The sequence below is a fragment of the Benincasa hispida genome, chromosome 9 (genome assembly GCF_027475165.1).
Source record: "Benincasa hispida cultivar pf3 chromosome 9, pf3_genome.v1.1, whole genome shotgun sequence".
NCBI classification, from domain to species: domain Eukaryota; kingdom Viridiplantae; phylum Streptophyta; class Magnoliopsida; order Cucurbitales; family Cucurbitaceae; genus Benincasa; species Benincasa hispida.
In genome coordinates this window covers 80,425,574-80,442,181 of record NC_143486.1, presented here as the reverse complement: position 1 = coordinate 80,442,181, position 16,608 = coordinate 80,425,574, and the positions used below count along the sequence as shown (strand labels likewise).

The following is a 16,608-nucleotide window of genomic DNA, read 5'->3' as shown; positions in this document are numbered from 1 at the left end:
CTAAATATTTTTAAATATTTTTTTTATATTTAAAAAGGTCCATCATCATAATAATAATAAGTACACGAGTGCACTAATATATCTTATTGCAATTAACAAGAAATGAAATAATAATAAAATAAAAAAGATGTGGGAAACGTTTTCAACATATCAACCCATGGAGTTCAGCCAAGTGTTACGTGGACTAAAAAAATTTCTAAGCAATAACACAATTATGATTAACTTATCACCCTAGAGAAATCAATTAAAAAAAATTAATTATTTTAAATGGTAAAATTATTTGAAATATTTTCAATTATAATAAAATATTGCCGTATATTAGTGAGATAGAAATATATATCAGTAATAAACAACATTTTGTTATATTTATAAATAAATTAGACTATTATATATATATAAAACATAAGATTTTGAATATAATAGTCAAAGATATTTATAATGAAAAATTGGAAAAAACAAGATGATGACTTTGAAAAGGGTTGTAAAATAATGTGATGGAAGTTGTCAAGCAATTCACATTACAAATTCTGTCCCAACTATTTTAGCTATATTGACTTTTCAGTCACTTTTTTGTGTTTGGAATTTGGGACCATACATTTTAATCAAATCTTCCATAATTTAACCCTACCAAAACCATATATGAGAATTATACCAACTTTTGCCTTTGGCTTTAACCCTATTATTTATTTATCTTTAGCAAAGACTTTTGATTTTAATTCTATATAATTTAAAATAATAGTCATTCAAAAGATTTAATGGTTTTTCCTTTTTTAAATGCATTGTTTCTTTTAAACTCTTCCCTCATTTGGAACACCTTGCACATTAATAAAAATTACCATGCTTCTAGACCTACCATTATCAAGACAAAATATTCCAAATGGTAATTAAAGTTACACCATAATCCAAACTTTTTATCTAAATAATATATAGTCATGGTAAAATACTCATGAACATGAGCATAAATTATAAAAAGAAAATAATAATAGGAGTATAAATATTATTGGTTATATATATATATATATATTTAATTTTTTAATATAATGAATTTAATTTTTATTAAATTTATAACAAAAACCATTCAAATATGTTTTTTAATTATTAATTTAGACAAATATGTGTAACAATGATACTAATTTATTACATAAAATTAACAAATTTAATGTAAATACTAAAATTAGTTAATTTTAAATAATAAAAACAATACAATAAAAACCAAAGATTTTTCTCATGGAAACTCGAATTCCCGAACAGGGATTCCTCGACCCGACCCTGACTCCCAAAACATTCGGAATGAAGTGGGGACGAGAATAAAAATTTCCACGGGAACGGAGATGGGATGATGAGTGTATCCCCGCCCCACCCCAACCCCGTTGCCATCCCTAAATCATTAATAAGAGCCTATCACCAATAGAGTCAATTACAAATATATTTTGCTATATTTACATTTATTTAAAAATGTTGCTATATACTTAATTATTATACCTAAAAGTACTACCTAGCAATCAACCTAAATATATTATTTGGACTTAATGGATTTTCAAATACTACCTTCACAATTAATAGTTTTGGCTATCTTTAACAATTTAATATAAATTATTAATATTCTAATTGATTAATTACCAATTTTATTTTATTTAGTAATTATTGTAAATAATTTAATCATGTTCAGCAAATATTTAATATAAAAATAATAATTTATTCTTACTTTTATTGATTAATAATTAATTAATACAACAAAGAAATTATTTAATTTGTATTTCTATATACTAAATTATACATGGTTTATTCTAGACATTTAAATTTATTATTTTTGATATCTATACGTAAAAATAATATTTGTCGAATAATATTTGTGATCCTCGACGATCAGATCATCACATCAATCTGCAAAAAATAAAGTAAGAAAAAAGATATTTGAAAGACAAAATTGCTCAACTATTCATCTAAGTTTTGATTTTTAAAATTATAAGTTTTTAACGTAAAGATGTTAAATGATCAGAGAAAATGTCGAAATCTCATTTTTAGAAAAATTGATCAATATCTTTGAAATAAAATATGAACAAACAAATAAATAATAATAAACACCACAACAAAATATATTTAAATCATATCTTGTATTCTCTTGCATAGAACCATCCATTCACCGCACAAATAAGACTTATGATAATAATAGAATTGTTGATCCATCCGTCATGCCAATATCCAACCATGAAAAAAAAAATATTGATGGAAATAAAACTAAATTAAGTGCTCAGAAGTCAGAAAATAAGAACATATATTTAAAAGATTAAAAAGAAAAAATCAACGAAGACATTATCGTTTAATCATTCAAAAGCTACATCTACAATTTGATAATTTGATCACCGATTTATCACTTGCCATCTATAGATGATTTGACGTCAAATCAATTATTGAGAAATAAATAAAAAATGAAATTATGAGATGCATCATACGATATCAAAATCAAAAGAAAAATAACAACAAAATAAGCTAGCAATTTGGCATTTGCTGGTCCCCAATTCGAAAGGAACTTTCTTGAAATGGTGCATACTTCTTTATTCAAGGCCATTTCTTTTTGCCATTGTTCTTATCCCTTCTTTTAAATGGGTAACAGGAAATATTCTTGTTTGATATAGACATGCAATCTAGTATCGTTAGATTCGATCGCTGACAAAATGTAATCTATCTAAATACATAATTCAGAGTTAGCATCTCAATTTTTGTTTAATGAGATCCTTTTAGATAAGGAGTGCAACCATAGAGAACTATATACCATTTATTGCACTAACTTCTGAATAGCTCAACAACTAAAAGATATACCCCACATTTGTTCTTTAATAGAAGTATTAGATCAACATTTACAACAGACTTTTTTCTCTTTATAAAAAAAAAAAAGAAAAGAAAAAGAAAAGAAAAGACTGGGTGTATCTCAAGTCCAAATATGTAGTAGGACAAATCTACGCTTATCTTGATTTGCTATGTACAAGTGTCTCGACCAACTTACGCGCCTCGATGACTAATCTCACATGACAACCTGCCTTACCTACAACATTTAATTGTCAAAGAAACCTGTGTAAGATATTAAATCCTTTAACTATTTATCAAGATCATGCCACCTACTTACCACTTGGTCCACCATGATGGTTCAAAACTAAGTTTTTAATCATATCGACAATTCAAGATCGAATATAATAAAAACAAGAAGAGTTTGGTATATATATAAGCATATGATTACAACATTATCATATGTGACAAGTTCAAACGTTCAAATGTCCTCCCCTATCTCCACTCCTACGTGATTAAACTAAGAATAAAAATGAAATCAAAGTAATAGCGGATAGTTTAAAGGCCAAATGACGCAATTAACAGAATGAAATAAAGATTAATATTTCTTCAGGATTCGAATTTGAAAGAAAGAAAATATCTTTGTCTAGCAAAGCATCACCATAAAAAAAACTAATTAAAAAAGTTAACATCCGACAGATGACGACACTTCAACTCTACCAATAATTCAGAGCATCAACAAAAAGTTTTATCTCTCATATCGTGCTTAATGGCAACGAGAGATAAATATATAACAAAAGCTGGTCCCCAAAGCATTTGAACCGACAAATCGGCCAACCAATATGACAAAGAATAAAGACAATGAGAGAGCAAAGTACTGTGGCAAAATACAATCCAAGCAACCAAAACCGAACATTTAATGCATCGAAGAACAAAGCTAAATTAAGCAGAATCCACTACTTTAGTCTAAAGCTTAAGACAAAACCGTAGACTTTATTCAATGAGCAGACCCCAGCCACACATTTGTCCTTCCATTCAAAACTACTTTAACAACAATTTAAATTTCCATTTAGGCTTGAATATACTTCTACCTCTAGAAGGGGCACCTTCCAAAATATGGTTGTCTATGGTTGACAGCCACAAACCACCCAACTCGATTCATGTAGGCCAACAAAGGTACCGATATAGACACGACATAAATAAGATAAAGCCTCATTTTCTAAAATATAAGAAAATTTACATTGTTCTAAGAAATATATATATAGTTAACTTATATGCTTAAACAATTTCATATGCTGAACAATTGTCTAACTCGTTGTATTTTGTATAAAATGAATGTGTATAATATGTTAAGAGTTACCAACATGTATTGGACATGAACATGGGGCAACGAAAGTGTGTGTGCGTGTATATATATGCTTCTTAGATGATAACTAACTTTCTAATGTATAGGACAAAAATAAAAGCATATCTAAATAGTCTCTCTGTTTCTGTTTTTCAAGAAAACCATTTAAACCCTTCTACCCGTTCATGAAGTAATAATGGTAGTGTGAATAGTGAAAATACAAAATAACATCAATCTCTATGAACCCTTAGCATAGCTCAACTAGCTAAGATGTACACCCTCAACCAAAAGATCAAAGGTTCAAATTACTCCACATGTTGAGTGGAAAAAACACTTATCTTTACAAGCTAACCAACAAAATAGAAAACTAAATCTCAAAACAATCTCTAATCATCACCTCCTAATCTAATCTACATGAAGAACGAATCAATCAAGAAGAGAACCGGTAAGTTAGATTCAAGTAGAAAGTGATATTAGGTGATGTACCTCTCAACTTCCACCTTGCTGGGGTCAAGTAGTTGTGATCAAGTCAGGAAATGGAGAAACTGAACCATTCCACAATCCTCAAGGTTGGAGGAGCAAGCAAACGAGCAATAATTGGAAGCGTTGGGTAAGCTAGTATTCCAAGCACGAACCAGTTGAAGCTCAAAAGAGAAACAGCATCCAAAGCAGGTTTATTCTTAATAGTCGTGAAAAACTCAACTACACTCTTCAATGAGATGCTAACCACAAACATGAGAGCCACTACTAGACACAAGTGAGGCTCTTCAGCTTCCCATATAATCACTCCAACCAAAAGTGACAACAGGGTACTGAATAGACTTCGGGAAATTGCAACCTCCCTTTGTTCATCAAGAATTTCAGTGACATCTTCATCTTTTGATAGGATTTCAGTATGAGAGTGGATGAACACGCCAGATTTTAATCCAGAGTCTAAAATTTTGATCAATTTTTCTTTGGATATACTACCATCTTTCAAAGCATCACTTTGAAAGAGGTCTTGAATAATACTGCTGCTACCATAGCTGGATGAGCATGATGAGATACCATGGGTAATGTCACTGTCAACTCTGCCAGTTTTTTGTGCTTCACTTTTGACATCAAGACCTTTTAAGCTCCAATAAGCCTTACCCTTGATTTCTTGCAGTCGAAGATTTTCATTTCTCAATTTCTGCATCTGTTGGAACAAATAATGGCAATCGGTTTGTTTGAAGCAAGGGATATTGCTAATAAGCTACTATTAACATATGACAGAACAATACTAAAACTACATGTAAAAATACAGTCAAGGTTATGATGTAAATCTCCGCATGAACCAACTTTTTCCCATCCTATAGACATCCAGGGCCAAGTCAATACACACAACCAATTGATTTGAACTTCACATAAGCTTGGTGAAAAAAACTATTAAAATTATTAAGAACAATCACCCAAGAAGAATGATCTGTTGCAGTACATGATTTTAATGAGAAGTCCAGAAATATTTTAAGACTTACCTACATTATAAATTAGCAGGAAACTCAGAGGAATGGTAAATAATTAAACATCCCATCCGGCAAGTCAATACACACAACCAATCTTAATTCACACCACAGAGAAATTATTGATGTTATGTGTTGGCAGAACGTGTTATTGATAAATAAAAGATGCTTTACAAGCCTGATATAAGCTCCTTAAATTAGAAAAGCATAAGGAAATTAACAAAACAAACTAACTCTTAACTACATACTAATTACAGCTCAACCACACAATCAATTACAAAACAACTAACCACTTTACAACAAAGTTTAGACTATGGCTGCAGCCTGCAGGAGCCTGCCTTGGCGGTAAAACTTGAAACACACTTCCAAAGCAACTAGGCATCAACTTAAAGAATTAATATGGTCAAACTTAATAGAATACGGTTCGCTGTATGATTCTGAACAAATTTAGGAAAAACATGTCAAGAGTGAAAGAACAAACTATACTGTATATGTTAAGGGTGAAAAAAAAACTAGTATGAGTCCTGAATAGGCATATTTTGTTGTAAAATTTGAACCGGTAGTTCCCTTGGCTTCATGTAAAACATGTGCTGGTAATTACTTAAAATATCACAACTGAGTAGCATTATGCCATTGCATATCAGAATTCAAAACCACATGGTTCAACACAAGCGAAACTTTCCATGTATTTTAAGCCCGTTTCTCAACCTAAAGAGTAAAAAAAAATAATATTTTCCTTTCTCCAAATCAATTTACATCTATGTTTTATTGCACTGATCAACGCAATTCCATGTTATATCATTCTAAGAGAAATCACAGTACCTCGATCAGGTTACACATGGAGCATGGGTCAACAGAACTGCAAACAGTGTTGCAGGGCATTCTAACGTCTTAAAAGATATCTGAGATATATGTATATATATCTATATCTATATCTATATATATTTATATATATATATATATATATAGAGAGAGAGAGAGAGAGAGAGAGATTTTATTAGTTAATACATTGTATGGAGTTCGTCACTGAGTTCTTGACAGACATACAAGTTTTCAACTCATAAAAAGTAAACCAAGTTTTTATGTCAAACTTCAACCTATCCTTTAACAACTGCATAAATTTCTCCTTCCTCTTCTTATCAAAGATTCAAAACTATGATACTTGTTCTCAGTTTCAACCGTCCATGATGTAATTTATGACATTAGTACAGGAGCTAGAGCCTGAAGGAGATTGTTAGGTCATTACCTCACTTTCTAAGAGTGAAATCTTGTTGGTCGCCTTTTCATGTATCATTTCAAGTTCGTCCAACATCAATTCCATCATCTTATGCTCTCTCATAGCAGCCTGGAATTGTTTTTGGAGCTCCTTTCTTTCCCACAAAACATTATTGAACTCAATTTCCAGAAATTGCAAATATTGTCGCAACTGCATGAAATTGATCGTTATCAAGTATTAAAAAAAGAGGGCGAACCAAATTAGCAGAATCTGCCCAAGTAGCCTACGTGGTACAATACTTCGATTACTTAACGACTAGCAACGACCCCAAAAGCCACCAATAAACAAAACCCAAATTCAAATTGTCGATCAAACTTAGGCTGCAAATAACTCAGTGGTATGTTTCTTCATCCCTTTTCATGTTTTAAACACCTTATTAACATAATACTTTTATGCTTTTGAATATCAAGGATTCCCAAATAAATTTTGATCTCGGGAAAAAATCGTAGTTTTTTATCTTTCCAAAATTTCACTTTAATATCATACCCATTTTTGGTTGAAATACTAGTCAAAACGTGAAATACATAAGAAGTTTGCGTACGCAGTTAACTCCTATTTGCAAGCAAATGAAAACCACCAAAATGTTGTCTATGAAAAAATCTACTACCGTAAGTTGACGAATATTTTTCTTTGTGCACATTTTCCTCAGAGACAAATCTAGAATAAAAAACAGAGAAGAAAGACAGAAACAAAATACGTCATTATTGAACAAAGCACAGATGGCAATCAAGAAACAACAGGGCGAGAGCGCTAACCTGCCTTTCCCTCTGTAAAGCAGCTAATATTCGTCCAGGAAGAGAGACAATTGCGACTACCCACATCAAAGTTGTCCAAAATATGTTCAAGTGAAGACTGACCGAGGTCTTCAACAGCTCCAACCAAGTTTGAACAACAACAACAAAGGTTTTCAAGATAAATGAGCATGTACGCATGAAAAACGAGAAAGGCCTCGTGACCAAGAATATTGTAGTATTCAGGAACTCGGAAAGAAAAGCCATTGAACCCACCATTACCACTACCTTTGTTGCTGAACTACATGCCAATAACTTTCCCGAAGCTGTAACCAGATTTATTGAACCCCAATTCTGCATAACAAACAAATCCCTTCAACCAAACTGGCACCAAAAGTCCTCAAACACTGTTCATTAGATAATGTAGTGCAGGCCACTACTTCACAGAATCTCATGAGAACAAAAGGATAATGGACCTTTTTATTAACTAAATCTTAACATAAAAGACCAAAAGAAGAAAATAAATAGTATGAATGTTATTCCCCAATTTCAGACTGCACCACCGGGAGAGATAAAACGACTATATTTTCAAACAAAAATGACGGGATTCTCAAAATCTTCAGAATTTTGACACCATGCTACTGATTATTCAACACGAACAAAAAGAGTAACAGACACACGTACAGATTAAGGGAAAAAACCACGCCAAAAAGCCTCTGAAACACACTTTCTTGTGACTATAACAGAGAAACAATAACTATCGAGTGTCCGTCCATCAATTTTCCCTTCCCTCTTCGTCATCCACCTCTCGGATTTGCTTACATCACACAAAAACCCAATGAACCTAAGCTAATAAAGTGCGATTGTTCATACTTTAAACTACAGACATCATTCCTATATCATAATGGATCAAAAGACGAAGCAAATCAAATTGAGTAAAGGAGATTAATGGAATCGAGTGAATAAAAGCTTACAGTAAAAGGAGAAATGTAGACGAATTAGAACACGGAAGAATCGCAGCAAAAAGGCAGAGGTAGAGAGAGAGAGAGAGAGTCTGCATGGGAGAGAATCCTGAGATTGAACAGAAAATGGCATCTGGAAATGGAAGGCAACTCCATGATTGACACGTTTGAGAAATGGTGACAACATCAATGAGAAAGGAAACTTCACCATGGTCGAAGCCAATATGCCGCCGCTTAACTGCTTTCTTAAATTCCCTTTCTTATTAAATTCTTCTAGATTTTAGACCCAATTTTTAAGCTTAAAAAAATGGAGATTTTTATTTATTTATTTTTTTTAAAAAAAAACTTCTTACATTATAAATATTATCACGTGATCTTTTTTTTTTTTTTAAGATATTTTTTTCTAATTCTTTTTTGTAGATTAATAAATGTGGAGTATTAGAATTAGCTACATCTAATCTTTACGCTTTTTATGTATAGATGATTTAGAGGTGTTCATGTGAAATCAATTTTAATGGACTTTAAAATTATGACCCGCCTCTATTGTAGTATTGTATTGGGAGGGTACCTACGATCTCGAGTTGGCAAATTGAGGGGTTTTGTTTTGGAGAAAGAAATGGGATGCAAATAAATATCGTGTTAAAATCTCCGATTATTTTATAATTGGTAAGACATCCTAATGTGATAAGGTTTTTTTAAGTGGTAGAGCGTTATGTGACGTAAGCAAAATGTTAGTTTTCATTGGTTTTTAGAATATGATCATTCCACATTAATTAACACATTTAGGATTGGATCAACGATACATAAATCTTCCCAAAATGTCGTTTGACTCATATTTTAAAAATAAAGATATATAACTTTTTGCTTGTGTCACTCGCTCACTCTCTGGCATTGATGCTTGTTGTTATGAACAGGGGGAAAAAAGTAGTTGGTAAGTTGTTTATAACACCAATCAATGGTTATTCTTCGTTGGTTTCAAACGAGAGTCAAACGACACTTTGGACATGAAATTTGAGTCATCCATATAAAAGTCTCAAATTATAACATGTCACTTTTTCAACTTCAAGTTACAAGTAACTTCGTTTCTTTGTGAAAAATGAGATGAGACTTCTCATTGGCAAACAATTTCTAGTGCAACAATGGTATAAAAACAAAATCATATTACTTCCACTAATTGCTTGCTACATATATCAAGGATGGGATAGACAACAAGTTTAAAATTCAAAAACTCATTAGAGATTTTCAAAATTCAATGATTTTTTTAGAGATTTTTAAAGTTTAAGGTCGCATCGAATAGAAGATTTTAGTTTAAAGTCGCATTGAGCAGAATATTCAAAGTTCAAGGTCGCATTCAGTGACTTTCTTAAAAATCTTTAAAGTTCAAGGTCACATTCAACAAGGATTAAAAGTTCAAACCTATCAGTAATTTTTTAAAATTAAAGTTTCTACAAGCATAAAATTGGAAATTCATAAACTAAACTTTTATTTTAACATATAAAAAAATTAATCATGAATATCGACATTTTGAATCACTTTACCTTAGGCGAAGAGACAAATACATATCATGACTATCATTATTACTTTTATGAGTACGGGCATACTTTATTGAGCTAAACTTAAGTTAGTATTTTAGCAACATTTTAAATAAAAGCGAGTAGAAAAACCTAAATATTTGAAGTGACAAGTAGGTAAAAGACGTTCAACATCATAAATAGCATGATTATAGTTCTTATTAGCTCTAGTGTGAAGTTTGAATCTCTATTCTCACGTCAGTTTAATTATTAAAAAAACAAAATATTCGTGGAGAAACCGAGGAGAGTCAATTACATTTTCTTTTAGTTACATTATATGCTAAATTCATGTAAATTTACCATATTCCTTTTCACCTACATCAAATATTTTATCAAATTTAAATTAAAGTACACTTACCTAATCACAATTATACACTAGCATAAGCCTAAACCTAAATTAAACAGATCGCGGAAGGAAAAAAGTCACTGTAAAATAGTATTGATTTACCAATAGTATAGTAATAAATATATCACAAGAATACGAACCTCAACAGTAATCGACACATACTCATTCTTTTTAAGATGTTACAACTCTACTCTGGTCTCAAAAAGTTTGTGAGCCCCATAATTAAAAAACATAAATTTTATGCTCTATTAACTATGTAACCATAAACTGCACAACTTTACCATTTCACTTAATGTCACAAAAACACCTATATATAAACTCATAATTTCAAATCTTTTATACCTACCATTGTACTATCAAAATATCCATTTAACAATGTCGAATAATGATTTTCATTTAAGATAATTGTTTTAAATGGTAAAACTGCTGAATTTTTTTTAAGTATAACAAAATGACTTTTAAGACTAATAGACAGTAATATTTTGTTATATTTATAAATAAGTTGCCTTGTTTTTTTTATTCGAAAACAACCCTCTCATTTTGGTACATATACTAAAAAAAAGCATGAAAGAAATGAAACTAAAAAGTATAAGAACTTCAATATTATTTGGAAAAATTATTAAAAAGAAAAATACTAACAATACTCTAAACGATTATACGTATTTATACCAACCCGATCTTCAGGAACGGAGGAGATTCATTGTTTTAAAATTTTCAAATTCAAATTTTGAGATTTTTTTTTTCCTTCTGCAAATTACTTCTGCCTTGAAGAACAAGGCGCAGGGATGTAGCTTCCATTACGCGGGTAAAACCTGAGGTGACAGTTCAAACGGCACCAAAACTTGAGGGGTCCCAAAATTCCAACTCGCCATCGAGTTCTCGAGCTTCCTTTCAGATCGAATTGCATCAAATCTCTCTTCAGCGACCAGCTAAGATGCTGCATTTGCGTTGGATTGAGCGGAATCGCTGATGATTCCACTAAGAAATGCAAATCTAGGTAACTCATTTTGTTCACTTTGAACGGCCGGTGAGCCACCAGTGATGCGATTTCTATGCCGTCGAAAAGCAGGACGAAATCGGTCTGTGAAAAGCTTGCGTGTGCCCTAGCATTTTGATTCTCGGCTCGGACGACGATCTTCATCTGGACTTCAAGCAATCCGGTTCTGCTGCTTCGGATTCTGTCGAGATGTCCGTCGGTTACACTGATTGAAGGTACCCTAGGGCGGATCGTCACATAGCCGATGAAGATGACGATGCCTGCGATTATCACTGCAAGAGCTATGGTGGCGCAGATTATGCCGGCAATCCAAATCAGAGGATGAGTATGTCGCTTAATACTGGATAGGAAATTTGGTGGCATTTGAGATCGATGCAATTTCTCATAAACTAAATGCAATAAGAGAGAAAAGAAAGTAAAAGTGAAGGTAGTATATTTGGATTGGCAGCTGATCTCCCTCTTCACCACTTTTGTTGTGTTGCAGAGCTCAATATTAGGCACGGCAGAGGAGAGACACCGAGGAAGGAATGCAAGATTATCAAAAAGTTGCAGCGATGGAGGCGAAGGTTTTGGTATATCTTCCTTTCCTACTTTTAACGCATCTAAAGATAAAGAACGACTACTGTTAGAGCATATTTGTTATCTGGGAATGTATCCAAAGCTTTGTCGAGTAATGGTTTCCTTGAATTATACTTGCATATTTCTTTTCTGAATCCCTAATAGTACTAATGATAATATAATGGTTCATTTAATAAACAAAAGATAATGTTAATGATTGTGTATACCATTTAGATTCTGTATTTGATAATTATATTACTTTTGTAGTTCAATTTTAAAATGTAGATTTTTTTCCTCTCTTTTCTGTGCTATAAAATACTTAAATTTTTTTTAAACTTCTAGCAAAACTTTAAGATTTTGGAAGAACTGACATTTGTTCTACATCAATCTAGTGGCTTCTTTTTTACATTTGATTATCATTGGTATATTTTAAAAGTAACTTGTTTAATTACTTGAACGATACATAATAATCGAACCTACTATTGCAACTGAGTTTTTTTTTCTCCTTTACCTACTTTGCTTTAGAAACTAAAATACCAAACTTATACTGGAATTTTCTAGCTGTTTCTCTGGTAATCTTCCCACAACCACCAATTGGAGCACAAAGAAAGAAGTCTAGGGTCAAATATATGTCTAAATCAATTGAGTTAAACTCAAGCTTCTTTGGAAAAAGAAAGCTTAAACCTAATAACATTTACATTTAAATATCATATATGCTATTCTATGATTTAAATTTTATGTCAATGTCTAAACTTTAACAATATTTTCATTTAAACTTTAGTGCAACCTACCTTAAGAACGAAGACATGACAAAGATGGGGCAAAAGGATGCAAAATAGTTATATATATATATATATATATAAAGAACTTCTGATGAGGTGAAGTAGGTGATATATTGCTAAGGTCAAAATGATTCATGTAGACGAGGTAATTCTACTTGCCTCAAGGAGATCACTAATGCTGCTATGTATTGAGCTTGTGAAAACACCAAGAATGAATTGAAGATAGGGTAAAAACTACAAAATTGAAGAAGCTCTCCACCTACGCAAAAGACTATCATAATTCTCTCTTAAACCTCCCCTCTGCTGATAGAAACTATTCTTTAAGAACTTCATAGTTGATTCCAATATTCCAATTCGCCGATCGAGCATATCGTAGGCGAAGCTCTTAACCTCTGTTAACCGATCCAAGTTGCAGAGGCCAATGAGCAGTGCATTTGCACTTGCATCCATAGGTTTGATGTGATTCTCAACCATGTAGTTCCATATATCAATGGCTGTTTCAGGGTCATAACCATCAAACAACATTGTGATAGCTGCAGCACAATTAGAAGGGGTAGGAGGGCACTCATTCTTTACCATCTCCCTGAAAAATTGACTTGCTTCCTTAACTTTCTTATTCTTAATCAAACAGCTAAAGATCAGGTTGTAAGTTGAGGAGTTAGGAAAAGCACCATGGAAAACCATGGCATCAAAGAGCCGAAATGAGTCTTTGATCTTACTCTTCTCGCTGAGCAGTCCGATTATGGCATTGTACATAATCAAGTTAGGAACTAATCCACTTCCCACAACTATATCCCACAATAGAATTGCATGGTTTGCATCATTTTGCTGAATTAGACTATCAAGAGCATTGGACAGAAATTTCAAACCTGGCAAACAACCATTCTTCTTCATTTCTAAAAGAACTTTGATTGCCTCTTCAGATCGACCCCCACGAACCAATGTTGTCAAAAATGCATCATAAGATGAAACATTTTCAGGATTCCAGCCGATCCTTTTCACCATTTCACCAAATGCAACCTCAGCTTTCTCCACATTGCCTTCTTTCTCCCAACCTTCCAATAAAATGGCGAATGAGTCCCCATCAAGAGGAATCTTCTCTTTATACTTCTCAAAGAACTCCCATGCCTTTGATGTTTGATTTTCCTCAGTGCAAATTGCACTCAGTAGAGAATTCACTGCCACCACATCCTTCTCAACTTCGTACCTATCCATCACTTCAAAGCTCATCATCGCTTCTTTGAACCTGCCAGCAGAACAGTAACTCCCAAAAACGGACACGAAAGTTGGCAACGAAATGATCTTTTCTTGTCTCATCGTGCGAATGCCATTCCACATTTCCTCGAAAAGTTCGTTCTTGCCCAGCAAATCAATCATTAGATTCCACGAATATGCCGACTGCTTCGCCAACTGCCTCGCCCACCGGAAGAACTTGATCGCCGACGACGGATGGTTATAAGAAACCCTTAGAACTTCTTGGACAAGCTCCGGTGACGGAGCCACGCCCGTCGCGGACAGCGCGGCGTCTACATCATTCCGTGAGACTCTGACCAGGACTTCACAAATGGTTTTAGCAGCCGGCGATATGTCGAGCAAGTCGAGATGCAAAGGGAAGCGTGGGGATTTAGGCGACGCAGGCGAAGAACTGGTGGGAATTTTGGAAGGGTTTTTTACACCCATTTTAGGGTTTTCAGCCATGGCTTCCACCATCCATCACCTCAAATTACTTGATAGAATCCACAATTGTTGAACCAAGAAGAAACCATTTGGACTCAAACGATCGATCATAACTTTTCTTCGTTAAAATCTCGACTTGAAAGAGAAATTTTTAGGAGCGAAAGGGTTGGAGTCTACACGTAGGTCAGAAAACTTCCGTCTTGGAAAGCTTCGTCTAGAATTTTTGGAACTCTAAAACGAGGGAAGCTAGTTGAATTTACAGAGAAAAGGAACTGCACGGACAAGAGATGCTGACAGATGGAAGAGAAGTTCCCTGGAACCTCGGTAGAGTGAGCAGACATGTATTGTATTTGGGAAGAAGATGGTACAGTTGTCGTTCCATGGTAAAGCCCAATTCACGCGGTCTGGCCCGTCGTAAGGAGACAATGGGCCTCGATTTTGTTTAGGGTATCAATGGTGGATTGAACTTGGGAATGACTGGGTCATCCTCTAAATTTTTATATGGATATTCAATCCATTTTCAAAACTTATTTTCGCAAATGTTTAAATTATTTTATATTTTTTATATAAGATTTAATGGATTTTTTGGACTAAAACACCCTTTTAAGTATGGTGGGCGATTGGAGAAAGAATGTGATATCGAAAAAAAATTCTATATTTACAAGTACCCTTAATGTAGGAGAGAGATAATGCATTTATTTATTGAGATTTTATTCTTTTATTTAATTGGAGAGAGAATGCATTTATTTGTTTAGATTTTATTCTTTTTGTTTGGAGAAAGAAAATATATTTAGTAAATTTTGATTTTCTATTTACGTTGGTTTCATATATCAACTTATTGGTTTATTCGGCGGATTCATGATTATTTTAAATATATCTTAGAATATTTTGTCAGGTATTGGAAAATATCCTAACAAATATGTGAAATATACTACTTTATATAAATTAGAGTTTGACTCAATGTTTGACGTAAATCACAGTATAAACCAATATATGAAATTTATCACGGTATATAAACTACATATTGACTTAATGTTCGACGTAGATCACATATATCATAACTTTCATTTACATCACAATATATATATCATATATACCATTTAGGTAGTAAAAATTCTCAACGAATCAAAATGTGTATTATTATACATGAAGTCTAAATAATAATTTAAAAAAAAACTTACATTATATCAAATAAACAAATACATATATCACAATATATATCAAATTTCTTATAAATGATGCATATATCACTGTATATATCAAATATGTATACCACTTAAATATATATATACACACACATATGTATATATGAGGGTTTTTAGAGAGAAATTGAAGAATATGAAAAGTTGTGAGTATTTGAAAAATATTATGATTTAATATATTTTTCCTAAAAAAGTGCGCCTCAACTAAATCTCTTTTTCTCTTTCGTATTTTAAAAACGTATAATCAATTTATTGTTGGGGACTAAATAGTAATTTGACCATAATTTTATTGTAATTTTTGAAGAAAACTAGACATTTTTGTAAATAAGGAAAAACTTGAATATTAATGAAATATAGGTCCCTATTAGGGCTTCATGTGTAGAAAGCTCTTTTAATATTGAGGTCTACAATAAGTTCTTTTACTAGATTTATTTTATAAAGTCAAAAGATAGAAATGAATACAGATCTTTTTCTTACATCGATGTTAATGAATTTCATCCTTCAAATGCTGTTGAAATGATATTATTCACACGAGGTTTTCGGAGAAACTTGTTTCGTGGAGTTGAATTTGTTTTTTGTATTTATTTTAGTATAGCGATTGCAATGTCTAATACATAATCCTTTGATGCTTTAAAAATAAACTATAATCTTTAAGCTAGTTGATCTTGTTGGATAATCGACATTTGGGCTTGATGATCTTCTTGAATGATCGATATTTGGGCTTGATGATTTTCTTCAATGATTGACTTTTGGGCTTGATGATCTTTTGGGATGATCAACCTTTGGGCTTGTTGATCTTCTTGGATGATCGACCTTTGGGCTTGATGATCTTAGATGATCGACCTCTAGGCTTGATGATCTTCTTGGATGATCGATGTAAATCCTCGAATCTCCCC

At 32.5% G+C, this 16,608-nt stretch overlaps 2 protein-coding genes across 8 annotated transcripts; both read right to left on the bottom strand.

The window, feature by feature from the left end:
• Positions 1-2,758: 2,758 nt before the first annotated feature.
• On the bottom strand, positions 2,759-8,854 carry LOC120086031 (coiled-coil protein). 7 transcript variants are annotated; one of them, XM_039042436.2, is made up of 6 exons: positions 8,592-8,844; positions 7,894-7,971; positions 7,642-7,749; positions 6,857-7,036; positions 4,616-5,306; positions 2,759-3,043 (listed from the first exon to the last, which is right to left on the bottom strand). In XM_039042436.2, exons 2-5 carry the CDS (start codon positions 7,894-7,896, stop codon positions 4,659-4,661), a joined length of 939 nt encoding a protein of 312 aa, XP_038898364.1. In that variant the 5' UTR covers positions 7,897-7,971; positions 8,592-8,844; the 3' UTR covers positions 2,759-3,043; positions 4,616-4,658. The 7 variants fall into 7 exon arrangements, with proteins under 7 accessions (XP_038898364.1, XP_038898366.1, XP_038898367.1 ...); XM_039042438.2 differs by having other exon boundaries at positions 7,906-7,971; positions 8,592-8,837; XM_039042439.2 differs by lacking the exon at positions 8,592-8,844 and adding an exon at positions 8,302-8,554 and having other exon boundaries at positions 7,906-7,971.
• A 4,026-nt stretch (positions 8,855-12,880) lies between these two features.
• Positions 12,881-14,871, bottom strand: LOC120087227 (uncharacterized). Its single transcript, XM_039044140.2, has one exon. It carries the CDS (start codon positions 14,541-14,543, stop codon positions 13,068-13,070), a length of 1,476 nt encoding a protein of 491 aa, XP_038900068.1. The 5' UTR covers positions 14,544-14,871; the 3' UTR covers positions 12,881-13,067.
• Positions 14,872-16,608: the final 1,737 nt, after the last annotated feature.